Genomic DNA, 14,950 nt, shown 5'->3' with positions numbered 1-14,950 from the left:
GTACTGAGCATGTCTGGACGGAAACCCGGAGGGTTCAAAAGGGGAAGTTTGAGAGCTTGGGGCGGGCGGCGGCGAGCTGTGAAAGAACTTTCTTTTGTTCTAAACAGCCCTCCCCTCTCCTCTCCCCCCTCCTCTCCCTCCCTCCCTCCCTCCTCCCTCCCTCCCTCTCTCCCCTCCCTCCCTCCCTCCCCCTCCCTCCCGGCGCGTGCCGATTGTCTATCTACCGCTTATTAATAAATTTGCTTGCTATTGTAAATTGGCTTCTTCAATTCCTTTAGGGCATTGCTGGTAACCTATAACACCCTAAAAGACCGATAAGTGGTTGTGGAGGGGTGGCTGGTGGTGGAAGAGCTGCGGGATGGTTGTTTTAGGTGGTTCAAGGAGAACTAGAGCTTCAAACCCCGGATGGGGCAGGGTCTGTGCTGGAATGACTGGCTGGGAACATGATGGGTCCTGCGGTGGGGCCTGGTGGGGCAGTCTAGTCCTGCCTAAAAAATCAATCAGGGAAAAGAAAAACCTGCCAAAAAAAAAAAAAAAAATCCGGGAAAGGAGTCCTGCAGGTACCTTTGGGTGGAGAGGAAGGGCTGGAGTACCCCCCCCGCCACCACCCTTTTATTCGGGGGAAATTAAGCCTCTGGAGCATGTCCCCCCAAAGCCTCGCCGAGGCCGCCAAGAGACCGCCTCTGACGAGGGCAAACCCGCCTCACTGCCCGCGCCCACTCGCGCCCGTTAGCTGAGCCCAGGCCTGCTCAGCGCACTCCAGCTGCTCTCCAAGCACCCGCCTCCCGCCCCTCCTGCTTGGCTGCAACCCTACTCGCGCATTTCCCTTTGCTCAGGCACTAGCCAATCGCGAGGCGAGGATATCTCGGATAGCTTTCGTGGTGGGACTTTCCGCTTGGATTTTCGCGTTGGTGGATTTTTGCCATTGGCTGCTCGACCCGTCTTGCCCTGTAGAACAGCCACGGCAAGGAAGGAGCTGCTATTGGCTGACGGGTGTTGCGCTTGGCTGGCGATGATTGGGAAGAGATAGGAGAGGGGCGGGACAGAGGAGGGAGACCGTGAGTTCTTTTTTTTCCTCGTCCCCTCGCTTCTGCCTCTTCGATTGGCTGAGATGCTGGTCGAACGAAATTTCCGATTGGTCAGCGCACGCTGTTGTTAGGCAGGTGAGGCAGGGCGAGGTGGAGTCTCTTTTTCCGGTTCTGAGGTTCAGTCAGCGTGAGGCTCCTTGTCGTGCCACCGCGGCGAGTCTGTCTGAGACCTGTTGTCGACCACCCTGAGGAGCTGTCGCCGGCCGCCTCGCCTCTTTTCCTCTAAGCGCCATGGCCTCAGGATCCGAGTAAGTGTGGGCCGTCCGCCGGCAGGCCACGGCATAGGCCTGGCTGGCGTTGGGCCCGACTCGGCCTAGATCTCCTTACCTCGCCTCCTTGCGGCGCTGCCCAGGCTGGACCCGACGTCGGGCTCGATCCTCCCCCCGATCCCTCTGTGTCATTCAGGTTCTGAGGAGGTAGGGGTGGGGCCGGGAGGGGGATGAGCCGCTCTTCGCGTTCGCCCAGCCAGGCTCTTGTCCGCAGTGGGGCCCTGGGCGCCGCCGCTCCCCGTTCCCCCCCACCTTCCTCCCGCTTGCCGGGCCTCCGCGGGAAGTGTCAAGTAATAAGGGGGGGCGGGGGCAGGAGGCAGGGCTGGCCGTGGCCGTCTCGCCTGGGCTAGGCCTTAGCCAGGGAAGGCTTTGTCTTCCAGGCCCCAGAGCGCCGGGGCAAGCGACGGAGCGACTGGCGAGGCGGGGAGAGGCATGTCCCTGTCTCCTCCCCGCAGGTCCGCAGCGGCCCTCGGGTCGGGGCTGGAAGAGAGGTGGTATTAGAAGAGAAAGATATGTTGTACCGGGCTGGCCCCTGTGGCAGCTGAGGCAATCAGCTATATTTTTGTCTCCAGTGTCTTGCCTCACTCTGTTTTTAATTCCAGGATGAGGGTCATATTTTGTTCTCCTCAAAAATCAGTCGAGTAATACTGGCCTTTCAGCTCCCAGGCCACGTGTGCAAGTCACTTTATAGTCCCTTGAGAGGAGTGAAAATAAAACCTAAAGCTAATTTCCAAATCCAGGAATACTTCAAGTGACTTGTTAGCTTTGCCAGAGGCTCTTTCAGTCCCTTTAGTGTCTGTGGTTTATCTTCTCCTTTTCTTTTGCAACTTCTGCAATTTAGACCCACTTGATCTTACTAAGTCAGTTCCAGCAAGGTGTGCCAAGAATTTAGTGTCTGCAGTAGAGCTTGTGGTGGAAGTGACGGTCTCAAAGACATGTTTTGAGTCTAAATGAGGTGAACAGTGTTTTTAAAACGACATTTATACTTTTGCAAAGTTGTTCTCACCACATAGGAATCCACAAAAGTTACTCTGCAACTGGAAAACAGTTACTTCTTAGTTACAATTGTTGGATCTATGCTGTTGGCGGCCATCTTGTTGAACTGAGCTTTAGCAGAGTATAGCATTGCAAGATCTAATAGAGTGTTTCTGAATAGATTCTCGGTTTTGTGTGTATACCTGTCTAAAACAGTATTTGAGAACTTGGCATCTTTAGCATGGGTATGAACTCACTGCTTGGTTGTCCTGTGCTGTTCCAGTAAGTGGCTGCAGTCATCAGATATTTCACTCATTTGCTTCAAGGGAATTTTTTTTTTTTTTAATACTTACCCAGAGAAAGTAGTTCAGACTGTAATAGGGATGTTCAGGGTGGTAAAAAAACACTGACAGGTTTTATCTAGGAAGTGAGTTCATGAGGGTATTGATAAAAAGGTACACCAGCATACAGAAGGCATGACTGTTTTCACTTCTGTTACTAAAGCTGGAATAATTTTGAGTTGGTGACTTTTCATTGTACATTTACCATAGACTTAAAGGAACAGGTCAGTTCCCTACTTTATGTGGAGCTTTGAAGGTTGATAGTAATTTTCAGGAGAATCAGTAATCAGTAATTACTTTCTGATCTTGCTCTTCATACTGTCTATCACAATGCATAGCCTCTGGGCATTATCACATGGTGAACAAGGAGAGCTCTGACACAGAAAAGTGATGAAGTGATGTAATCGTAGAATCACAGAATGGTATGGGTTGGAAGGGACCTCAATGATCATCTCGTTCCAACCTCCCTGCCATGGGCAGGGACACCTTCCGTTAGACCAGATTGCTCCAAGCCCCATCCAGCCTGGTCTTTTAACACTTCCAGGGCAGGAGGTTGGAACGAGATGATCTTTGAGGTCCCTTCCAACCCAAACTATTCTGTGAACCCCCAGGAGAGATGCAATGATAGCAAATGATGATAATAATATTCTACATTGCTATTGGAAGATGGGTAGTGCTTGTCTATTAAAGTCCTTACTCTCGTCTGTAGGAGAAACAACATCACTCTCGTGTGTAGCTGTCGTAATTTCTTAACACCTTTGTTTCTTTGTCTGCAGAACTGTTAGGTCATATAATGAATTATCTGTCACACATCTTATGGTATAGTAGGCTAGAGCTGTAGTGACTCCTATGAAGGTATTATGGAAAGGCGCTTATATCCTGACAAAAAAGGAAACCCCGTTTTTCATGAGCACTTGAATATTTCTACTGGCTTGCTAGGTTTAACTAATAGGCTTTGACAGGCTAAACTCTTACAACTCTTCCTGTCAGGGGAGCTGCAGCATTGTCGTTTAATTCCCCTATTTATCTGGAATTTGACACCAAATGGACTTGAACTTTTGTTTCTGTTGCAGTGGTTACATGTCATTTCAGACGAGTCTGACAAATTCTTTTAGGCAAAACATCTTAGAGTCAGCAGCATCTCACTGACCACTTCTTTTTATAGATTGCTTCATAGCTATTTCCATTTGACTAGTAAAGTAGTTATATTTAGTGACAGAAAGCATTCTGCTTTGAACTCCTGAAACTGGTGCCTAGGAATAATATTATCTTTTCTCTTACTGTTGTAGTTTAAGCTCAGCTGGAGATGAAGTACCATGCATCTACTCACTCAACCCTGCCCCTCTCTCTCCACCCCCACCCTGGTAGAATGGGGAGGAGAATCAAAGTAAAACTTGTATGTTTAAATAAGAACAGTTTAATAATTGAAAATAAAGTAAAATACAGTAATTATGGTAAATGCTAATAATAATGATAATAAAAAGGGGAAAACAAGTGATGCACAATGCAATTGCTCACCACCTGCTGACTGATGCCAGACCCCCCTTCCCGAACCCAGATTGGCCCCTCTTCTTGGTAACTCTCCCCAGTTTATATACTGGGCATGACTTTCTATGTTGTGGAATATCCCTTTGGCCAGTTTGGGTCACCTGTCCCAGCTACACTCCCTTCCAGTTTCTTTTGTGTACCTCTTCACTGGCAGAGCATGAGACAAGAAGAAAAGTCCTTGACTTAGGATAAACATGACTTAGCAAAAAACCAAAATATCAGTGTGTTATCAACACCATTCTCATACTGAATCCAAAACGCAGCACTGTAACAGCTACTGAGAAGAAATTAACTCTATCCCAGCTGAAACCAGGACACTTACAAACAAGTATAGTTTCTAAATGACAAGACAACAAAGAAACCTGTAGAAAATGGAGAATAAAATGGGTGGTGGGGGTGAAAGGGGGGAATAATATCACTTGGACTCATTAACTTCTGTTTTCTTTGCTAGTTCTAAAGCAGATGACTTATCGACTGCTATTCTGAAGCAGAAGAACAGGCCCAATCGGTTAATTGTTGATGAAGCCATCAATGAAGACAACAGTGTTGTGTCACTGTCCCAGGTGCGTCACCTATAAAAGCAAAGCATTTAATCTGGTAATTTGCAATCTGTTGCTGTCTATTAACTTGAAATGTAACTTTGCAACATGAATCTAAGTATTTGTGTCAGAAGCTGCAGCAGTTACAAATGAGGGGGGTGGGCTAAATAAATAATCATATATAATAATGATTAATGAATGATAAAGTACATTTTGATTCTAACTTTGAGGATTCAGTGGAGCTCATGCCCTTAGTCTGGCTTTAGGATTAGCTCTTGACTACTGTAGTGGAAACCCCTGTCTTTGTAGATCTAGTATATTGCTTTAAAGATGAAATTCTCCAAAGTCAAGTAACTTTCCTTCAAATACTTGAATTCATAGAATCATTAAGGTTTAAAAGACCTCCAAGATCATCGAGTCCAACCTTTGACCAAACCACCACCATGTCAACTAAACCATAGCACTAAGTGTCATGTCCAGGGGTGGTGACTCCACCACTTCCCTGGGCAGTCTGTTCCAATGTTTAACAAACCTTTCTGTGAAGAAATTCTTCCTGATGTCCAACCTGAACCTCCCCTGGTGCATCTTGAGGCCATTTCCTCTTGTCCTGTCACTAGTTGCCTGGGAGAAGAGACCAACCCCCACCCCACTACAACCTCCTTTCAGATAGTTGTAGAGAGAGATAAAGTCTCCCCTGAGTGTCCTCTTCTCCAGGCTAAACAACCCCAGCTCCCTCAGCCACTCCTCACATGACTTGCTCTCTAGACCTGTCACCAGCTTTGTTGCCTTTCTCTGGACACACTTCAGCACCTCAGTGTCCTTCTTGTGAGGGGCCCAAAACTGGACATAGCACTTGAGGTGTGGCCTCACCAGTGCTGAGTACGGAGGAACAATCACTGCCCTGGTCCTGCTGGCCACACTTTCTGATACAAGCCAGGATGCCATTGGCCTTCTTGGCCACCTGGGCACACTGCTGGCTCATGTTTAGCTGCTGTTGACCAGCACCCCCAGGTCCTTTTCCACTGGGCAGCTTTCCAGCCACTCTTCCCCAAACCTGTGGCATTGCATAGGGTTGTTGTGACCCAAGGGCAGAACCTGGCACTTGGCCACCTCATATAATTGGCCTCGGCCCATCAATTCAGCCTGTCCAGATCCCTCTGCAGAGCCTTCCTACCCTGGACCTGATCCCCTGGTTGTCCCGCATCTGCTGTGTGACCACACTCAAGATGATCTGTTCCATAACCTTCCCTGGCATTGAGGTCAGGCTGACAGGCCTGTAGTTCCCCACATCCTACTTCTGACCCTTCTTGTAGATGAGCATCCCATTGGCTAACCTCCAGTCCTTTGGGACCTCCCTGGTTAACCAGGATTTCTGATAAATGATGGAGCACAGCTTGATGAGCTCTTCCACCAGCTCCATTAGTACCCTTGGGTGGAGCCCATCTGGCCCCATAGACCTGTGAGGGTCTAAGTGGCTCAGCAGGTCACTAACTGCTTCCTCCAATTGTTTTGTCAAAAGCTTGTTCTAATGCTGTTATTGTTTACAGGCAAAAATGGATGAATTGCAGCTGTTCAGAGGAGACACTGTCCTGCTAAAAGGGAAGAAGAGGAGAGAAGCAGTCTGCATTGTTCTGTCAGATGATACGTGCTCAGATGAGAAGATTCGCATGAATAGGGTTGTTCGCAATAACTTGAGAGTGCGCCTAGGTGATGTGATCAGGTGAGGACTAGTTTGCCAACTGTTGTGTATCCCTGGGTTGCCTAAATAATTTGTGCGCTGGCTTTGATTTGATTAGGTCTGTAGCAGAGACAGGGTCTGCAGGAAGTATTCTTGCATCTTCCAGAGGAGATCACAGAAATGTTTTCAAGCATGTGTCTTACATCAGGGATCTCAGTTTATTTTTGCATGTGTTTCTGGCTGTATGCATATTCAGATTAATACTAAAAATTATGCTAAAGATTCTTGAAGTCTCTTCAGGACCTTCACAAGCCTGGATCCTGTTGTTACATTAAATAGCTCAATTTACCCCACTGTTGTCATAGTATTCTTCCCAAATTTACATTGTCAGGTGAATTCACAATTTTTTTCCCATCTAAATTTTTAGTGTCCGCAAAGTTAACTGTGAAAAGTAGTAAACAACACTGTAATTGATCTTAGAGTATGGTTAGCTCAAGCACTGAGCTACCCTATAACAAACAGAAGTTAAAACTTGAAGCAGTCAAATAGCAAGATTAAAAATCCCTGAAGATTGTTTATATTCCAATGTTTGTTATAAAATAATTTTAAAATTAGGAATACTTTAAGTGTTGCAGGAATTTTGTACAACACTTGCAGAAGGTAGTGGGAAAGCATTGAACTATACATTTTGGCTTACAGGAGGCAGGTTCCAGTCTATGATGGAGAGAAAAAATGTGTCAGCATTTCTTAAACATAAAAATGCTAATTTGCAGGTTTAAATATGTGAGAGCTGACAGCTCTTTCTCCTGAGCATTTTTCTAATCTGGAATATTGTGCATGTTCTGGGAAAATTGGAACCTGGTTTCTGATACTAGACTTCCTGAGGTTATATCTGGAATAGTCTTTAAATACAAAATTTGTTTCATATGAACTGTAGAGGAGAGGAACAAGTCTGTTCCACCCATCTCTCTACCACTAGAAAATGCAAATTTTAAACATGACTGTAGTTGGAACAGAACGGTGCTTTGAGCTACTCTGTGGATTTAAAATAAAGGTGAATCCTTACTTTAACCCTATATAAGGTTACTGTTGGAGTAATTTCTAGTGTGATGGTTCAACCTGTGCTATCCCCTTCTCTACCGGGACTGGGTGGTAGTGGTTCTCAGCCTTCCAAATGTGTTACTGATTTTGTTGTCTTTGTTGCAAAGGTCAGAGAATTTTCACATCTCTTACCTTCAAAGTTTTTCTTGCTGATCTTTAAGTATTTATTGTGTTAATTTCTGTGGCCTGGTTTCTGCCAAAATCCAGATTCATGCACTAATTGCTTCCTGCTTGTAGTCTGTCAGCTGTTTTCCTTCTATGGGGCAGTTTGTCTTTACCTTTTTGCTATATCCTCACTGTAAAGCCTGTGGTTAAAGAATCTCTTCATATTCTCTAACAAACTAGCACATGAAAAGTTGCATGCTCAGCTGCAGTTCCATATAGGCTTTTTTTAGCTGGCAAAGCTCGTTTGAGCTTTTTGCGTCTGGCACAGCTTGATACTCTTGAGGTGTCACTACAGTAGGCTGTTGGCCTACACTGTAAAATAATATCTGAGATATTTATTTAAAAGGGGGAAGGGGCCTTCAGACTTTAACCTAAATGTCAGTCTCCACAAAGGGGGATTGACAGACACCTGGCTATCCCTGGTTGGTACTGAGAACCTTTGCTCAGAATGAGGTTTATCAGCAACAGGAGCTCTATTCTCTGTACTAAATTATGAGCAAGAGAGGAAGGAACAAAGATTTATTCCCAGCTCCCTTTCCCTTACAGTTAGTTCAGCAGTGGCTCATAGAATCATAGAATGGTTTGGGTTGGAAGGGACCTCAAAGATGATCTAATTTTAACCTCCCTGCCATAGGCAGGGACACCTTCCACTAGATCAGGCTACTCAGAGTCCCATCATCTTCTCTGGGCAATCTGTGCCAGTGTCTCACCACCCTCATAGTAAAGAATTTCTTCCTATTATCTGATCTAAATCAGTACTCTTTCAGTTTGAAGCCATTCCTCTTTGTCCTGTCACTGTGTTCCCTTGTAAGAAGCCCTTCCAGCCTTTCCTGTAGGTTCCCTTCAGGTACTGGAAGGTGCTATAAGGTTTACCCCGAGCCCTCTCTTCTCCAGGCTGAACAACACCAACTCTCTCATCCTGTTTTCATAGGAGAGGTGTTCCAGCCCTCTGAGCATCTTTGTGGCCTCCTCTGGGCTTGCTCCAACAGGTCCATGACCTCTTTATGTTGGGGCCCCCAGAGATGACTGCAGCACTCCAGGTGGGGTCTCACAAGAGCAGAGTAGAGGGGCAGAATCCCCTTCCTCGACCTGCTGGCCATGCTGCTTCGGATGCAGCCCAGGCTTTCTGGACTGCAAGAGCACATTGCCAGCTCATGTCAAGCTTCTCGTCCACCCACACCCCCAAGTCCTCCTCAGGGCTGCTCTCAGTCCATTCTCTGCCCAGCCTGTACTTGTGCTTGGGATTGCCCTGACCCAGGTGCAGGAGCATGTGTTGGAACAAAAGTTAGCTCATGACTCTCACAGGTCTTTAGGCTGCATTAGTAACTTATGAATGTATCTTGGGGATAGCAAAGGGGGGGCTACAGAGGAGCAGGGGGTAGTATGAAACCCCCCCATCAGTTTTGGATAGGGCTGAGAGGAATGAATGAAAAGCATGTGTTGTGAAGACTAGCTCTCTGATGGACATGATTTTTGCCTTGTCATCATTCTTACACATGTGAGAAGTCTCACCAGGGCTTTGGATGGTCCTTTTTTGCATTTGTACTGGCCTAGGAAGGGACATCATTGCCTTTTCCAGACTTGGGTATAAGTCCAGCATGATGTGGTTAACTGGAGTTTTCTTCTGTTTCAGCATCCAGCCTTGCCCAGATGTGAAATATGGCAAACGTATCCATGTGCTGCCAATTGATGACACAGTAGAAGGGATCACAGGGAACCTGTTTGAGGTTTATCTCAAGCCATACTTCCTGGAAGCTTACAGACCCATCAGGAAAGGTAATAGCACCTCTTATTGAAGTCCTGATGGCAGTGAGTGTGAACTAGTCCTGATACTGAATAAAAAGAATTTCTGGAAGCTTGCACAGATCTCCATGGAGCATTAGACTGACAACTGTAGAGTGCAATTTTGTTGTTGCTGTTTTAATTTTTTTCTAAACTTCAGAAGAAAGAGTGATATCTGTTGCTGGCTGGCAGAGCAGCTTCGTAGTTCTCTGTCATGGTTTAATCCCAGCCAGCAACTAAGTACCATGCAGCTACTCACTCACACATCCTCCCCTCTTCCCAGTAGGGAGGAGGATCGGAAAAGAAGTAAAACTCATGGGCTGAGATAAGAACAGTTTAATAATTGAAACAAAATATAATATTAATTATAATAATAATTGGAGAGAGAGAGAGGGAGGAATAAAAGCCAAGAGAAACAAGTGATGCACAATAAAATTGCTCGCTACCTGTTGACCAATGCCCAGCCCATCCCCAAGCAGCAATATGTGGCTCCTGGCCAACTCCCCCCAGTTTATATACTGAGCATGATGTTCTATAGTGTGGAATATCCCTTTGGCCAGTTCGGGTGAGCTGTCCCAGCTGTGCTCCCTCCCAGCTTCTTGTGCAGCTCCTCACTGGCAGAAACATGAGACACTGAAAAGCCCTTGACTCAGGGTAAGCACTGCTCAGCAACAACCAAAGCATCAGTGTGCTACCAGCATTATTCTCATACAGAATCCAAAACACAGCACTGTACCAGCTACTGAGAAGAAATTAACTCTATCCCAGATGAAACCAGGACATTCTCTTGTGTTTTTGCTATGTGGGATGGGAGAACATCAGAAAAGGCTCAGGTAGAACTCAGTTTAATGAGATTTTACTCCTGAGTTTCTACTACTTGATGGGATTGGGGAGTTGCCCACATATTAATCAATTGATTGGATATACTAGCCAGCACCCTGACTAAATGCACTTTTTCAAGGTATTAATTACTGAGAAAGTACATAAAAAACAAATATACTTTTAGAGTTGTGCTAGTAGCACTTATGCTGGAACAAATAGGTCCAAATACAATATATACACAAGTTGAATTTATCCATCTTCTGTAGCCCAGTTTAGCTAGGAGTCATAGTGCAGTATCATATATTCTACTTCTGGAGATAATCAGTTATAACTTGTAACAACTAGTTATAATAACTTCAAAATGAATTTTGATTAAGTCAAGGCTTTTTGCCTTTTTAAAAAATGTTAAATTGAAACTGAATGGAAAAGAAACATGATTCCTTGCCTTTGTGTTTTGTATTTAAGCAGAGTATTATTTTTTATTGTTTGCTGTTTTTGTTTGCTGTTTGTTTCTGGATGAAATTTGATGGTGCTCAGGTGGTCACAGTACATGCAGCTCTTAAATTTAAAATGCAGGGCAGTGTTAAAAATGCCAGCAGTGTATACCTGCATAACCCACTTCCTTGTCCTCTGGGGCTGCTGGTAGTACAAGGGTTGACATTTTACAGCAGGCTTCTGAAATGTGGGATTTTACAGGTGACATCTTCTTGGTGCGTGGAGGGATGCGTGCAGTGGAGTTCAAAGTAGTGGAGACAGATCCAAGCCCGTACTGCATAGTGGCTCCAGACACAGTGATCCATTGTGAAGGAGAACCCATCAAACGAGAGGTGAGCAGAACCCTACTGTGCAGTTCTACTGAATCCCCTCTGTCCAAAATCTGTTTTGGTGACAGTCCTTAAGAGCAGCAGTGTTTGCAGTTACTGTTTTGGCATTTTGTGTATTGAATATAAGGATTGAAACATCTGGTTTCAGGAGGTGAGCTGCTGCTAAAGGTAGTCAGAGAAATGTGTTTCCACTGTCCTTCCTCAAATGCTGAGGTAGCACCAGTGTGTAGGTTTGCTGATGAGATGTCATACTTTGGCAGCAACTGGTTTTGCATATATTCTTCCATATATCTCATGCTAGATTTTAGATTCATCTTTTAATTCCAAAGTTCCCTTGATCCATAGCAGGGAGGGCTACAATGTTGCTAAATTTCATGCCACGTGAAAAGAGAGCAATTGGTACTTTTTCAGTGAGAAATTTGAAATCTCTAAATGGTTGATTTTAATTTCTTTTATTTTATTTTTTCTTTTCTCCTCCCAGTCACTTAAGGTGTCTAAGCCTTGAGTGTCCTAAGCTTGAGGCAACCTGAGTGGATTGTCTGTCAGGTCTTGGCCACCTTACTGTTACAGAGTAGGAAATCTCAGAGAAATGGGCTAAGGTGGTTCTATGCTTCATAAAGTAAGTGCCTTTTTACCAGCTGCACATCAGGATGAGTCCTAGTTTGTAGTTAGCTCTGCCTTTTGAAAAATTCACCTCTATTTGACACTTGAGGCCATGTCTGGGCACTAGATGAGTCCAGTTTGGGCTCCTCAGGACACAACAGAGACAGATAGGAGCAAGTTCAGCTAAGGTCACCAAAAATGATGTGGAGCTAGAGGTCAGAATGAATGAGGAACAGCTGGGAGGGGGTTGATGCAGCATGGAGAAGGTCAGGCTTACTGGTAACTGACTGATGGGAAGGGGTGGATAATCAGGCTCTCCGAAGAGCTGCACCCAGGGACAGGACTAGAGGCAATGACACAAGCTAGATCAAGGAAAATTCCTAATAGAAAAAGGCTTCTCCAAGCCCCGGAGAAAGGCATATAGAGGGCAGGAATCTGCACACCTGGAGACCTTAAGCACTTGATAGGGCCAGACCCTGAGCAACCTGCTTGAAGTAATAATTCCAGTTTGTGGGGCTTGGGTTGAGCCCCTCTGAGATTCCAGACTGTGTTATTTTATTATTTATTATGGCCTAATATTACAGATAACTAAGATCAGTAGAAATTTGGACAACCAAATGAATGGATGCTATAGAGTTATACTGAAAGATTTGGTTATGGGTGGGCTTATCTGCACAGTGTTTTCTGTTAATTTGAGTCAATCCCAAAAGAAAACACTATGTCGGAGAACTGTATGGTAGCTAGGGTATGTCAGGTAGTTAGAAATGCCACATACAGTTTAAGGAATTAGTATATTTTATACTGGACTTCATTATCTTATTATCTTTGTTAGCCACATCAGAGGGTCACACAATTTGTTTTGTGCTAGAGTCTGTAGGGGCCCTGGCAGCAGAGGCTGTCATTCAAGAGGATGGGCTTCAGTGAGGCATTTCCCTTTGCATGTTTGGGAAGAGAGAGCTAAGAAACAATTGTAGAAGATACCAGGAAGACTTGAAAGTGAGAATCTCAAGACATCAAAGAAATGGCAATGAGCAAAAACCTGGGTTCTGTAGACCAGGAGGGATTGTTGAGTTGTTGTTTTCACTCAGATGTTTAATGTATTTCCTTCTGGGTAGGATGAAGAGGAGTCACTGAATGAAGTGGGCTATGATGACATTGGTGGCTGCCGGAAGCAGCTGGCTCAAATCAAAGAGATGGTGGAACTTCCTCTCCGACACCCTGCTCTCTTCAAGGCCATAGGAGTGAAGGTATGTCCCCATCTGCACCAGGTGGATTAGTGGGCTTGCCCTTGAGGATGACTTGATGTCAGAGGTTCATGAAGTATTGGGAGGGGAATAAGTAATTTGTTTATTTTGGGGGGGAGTTTTTTGGTTTGCTTGTATGGGGTTTTTGGTTTTATTGTTTGTTTGTTTGTTTTAAATGCTGGTGTTAGGAAAGTATTTCCTTACATGCTTTGGACACAGATTAAAGTACTGACAACTTGCAAAGCAGAGGAATGCTTTGAATCAGTGCTGTCAGTTACTGGCAAGGTTTTTGTTTGTCATGCAATGTAGTAAGCATGTTGATAGCAATGCTGGCATGGCAACTGTTACACAAGTTTTGTCCCAGTTTAAATGAGACAAGGGTCTTTTGCTGAGGATGGATTAGGAGGAAAAGACCCAAACTTCTCTTTCCAAGCAATTATAAATCCAAAATTAAGAGGCTTCGATTGAAGGAAAACAAATTATGGAAAAGGGAAAATAACAGCCCTTTATTAAAGGTATGTGTGTATTAACAGGAACACGAAAAAAACCCAAGTAAAATAACTAAGTAATACTCCTATACCCACCAATAATCCCCTTCAAGAACAAAACCGATAAACTGGCAAAAGGAAAATAGTTTAATTTCTTGCACCCTTTGGTGCGGTTCCAACCACAGTCAGCAGGGGGCGCCGTTGGGTCACTGAAGGTGCAAAAACTTGTAGTGTCCTATTGTAGTCACCAGGTGGCGCTGTTGGATCACTGGGGGAGTAGAACTTGTGATGTCCAGTGCCTGTCACCAGGCGGCGCTGTGAGATCCTTGGCTGCCGCCAGGTGGGGGGGGAAGAAGGGGAAGGAAAACAACAGCAATAAAACAGAAAGTTCTCCCAATGGAAGAAAACTCACAAACTTCAGCTGATTAGGGTCCGTTGTAAGCAGGGTCTGCAGCCAGCCACAACTGAGCCAAGAACAGCAGCCAGAACTCCCCTCCGACAGGAAAGAGACAAAGGAACCCGGCAGTGTCTGCAGCCCGCAGCCAGCTCTCCTCCAGGGCAGAGAGAGACTCCCCTCTCCCCCAGCCTCCACCCCTTCCAGTCACACACCAGCCAACCCCCTCCCTTCGTTGTCAAGGAAACAAATCGGCCATTAGTGGGCTCGGCCGATTCTTTTGTTCACACACACACACACACACACACACACACACACACGGCAGGGGGAAGGGGAAGAAAAAAATTCTTTGCTAAAATCAGAACTATGACATGTTTGTATCACAATTTTGGACTGGCTTTATCAAATGCTTACAGATTCACTGTGGAGCTACTTAGGCATTCTGATACTAACTCACCACCTAAGTCCCTTGCCTTTGTCCTCAGCCTCCACGTGGGATCCTGCTGTATGGTCCTCCTGGCACTGGTAAAACACTTATTGCCCGAGCAGTGGCCAACGAAACAGGGGCTTTCTTCTTCCTGATCAATGGTAAGTTTTGTGGCTACTTTGACCCCTGATCTGCTGTGTACTTATTCATCCATCTTATGGTAAAGAATGGTATTAATAGGGCTTGTAAAGCCATGTTGTCTCCCTGACATCCTTCCTTACCTCTTTGAAGTTTGCCTCTGGGAACACTTGGAGGCCATTTGTGTGGAAGTGTCTGTAGTGTCACTTCCCAAAAGCTTGACTGTTTTGTAGCAGGCTCGTTGGAAAGACAGCTTTGCAATACAGGAACCTGGAGTCTGTGTGGTTGAGTGTTCATTTATGTTGGTGAGAGCAGAGCTGGGAGTGGCAAGATTATTCTATGTATATGGGTGCAGGATGCTTGTTTCTGTTGTTGCTAGCATGTTCCATTCAGAAAAGAAGCTGATCAGCTGTGGATTTGGTTTTCCCTCAAGTAAAGCACAAGACCTGTTCTGTTTCACATAACATTAACTGGGTGGAGCTGTCCTGAAAGATATAAGTACCTTGGGACTTAGCTACAAGTAA

General features: G+C 45.2%; 1 protein-coding gene across 1 annotated transcript; it reads left to right on the top strand.

Annotated features, from left to right (window-relative positions):
* Positions 1-1,148: 1,148 nt before the first annotated feature.
* LOC126649901 (transitional endoplasmic reticulum ATPase-like) lies at positions 1,149-14,449 on the top strand (the record flags this gene model as incomplete). Its single annotated transcript, XM_050334267.1, has 7 exons — positions 1,149-1,336; positions 4,673-4,784; positions 6,308-6,480; positions 9,338-9,480; positions 11,005-11,135; positions 12,851-12,982; positions 14,347-14,449. Coding segments are annotated over exons 1-7 (811 nt in total), but the record flags the coding sequence as incomplete, so codon positions are not given.
* Between the last annotated feature and the right edge of the window lie 501 nt (positions 14,450-14,950).

Source organism: Myiozetetes cayanensis, unplaced genomic scaffold (assembly GCF_022539395.1).
Source record: "Myiozetetes cayanensis isolate MyiCay16 unplaced genomic scaffold, myiCay2020 scf511, whole genome shotgun sequence".
Classification (NCBI taxonomy): Eukaryota; Metazoa; Chordata; class Aves; order Passeriformes; family Tyrannidae; genus Myiozetetes; species Myiozetetes cayanensis.
The sequence above is the reverse complement of the archived record's forward strand: the minus strand, read 5'-3'. Positions and strand labels throughout refer to the sequence as shown.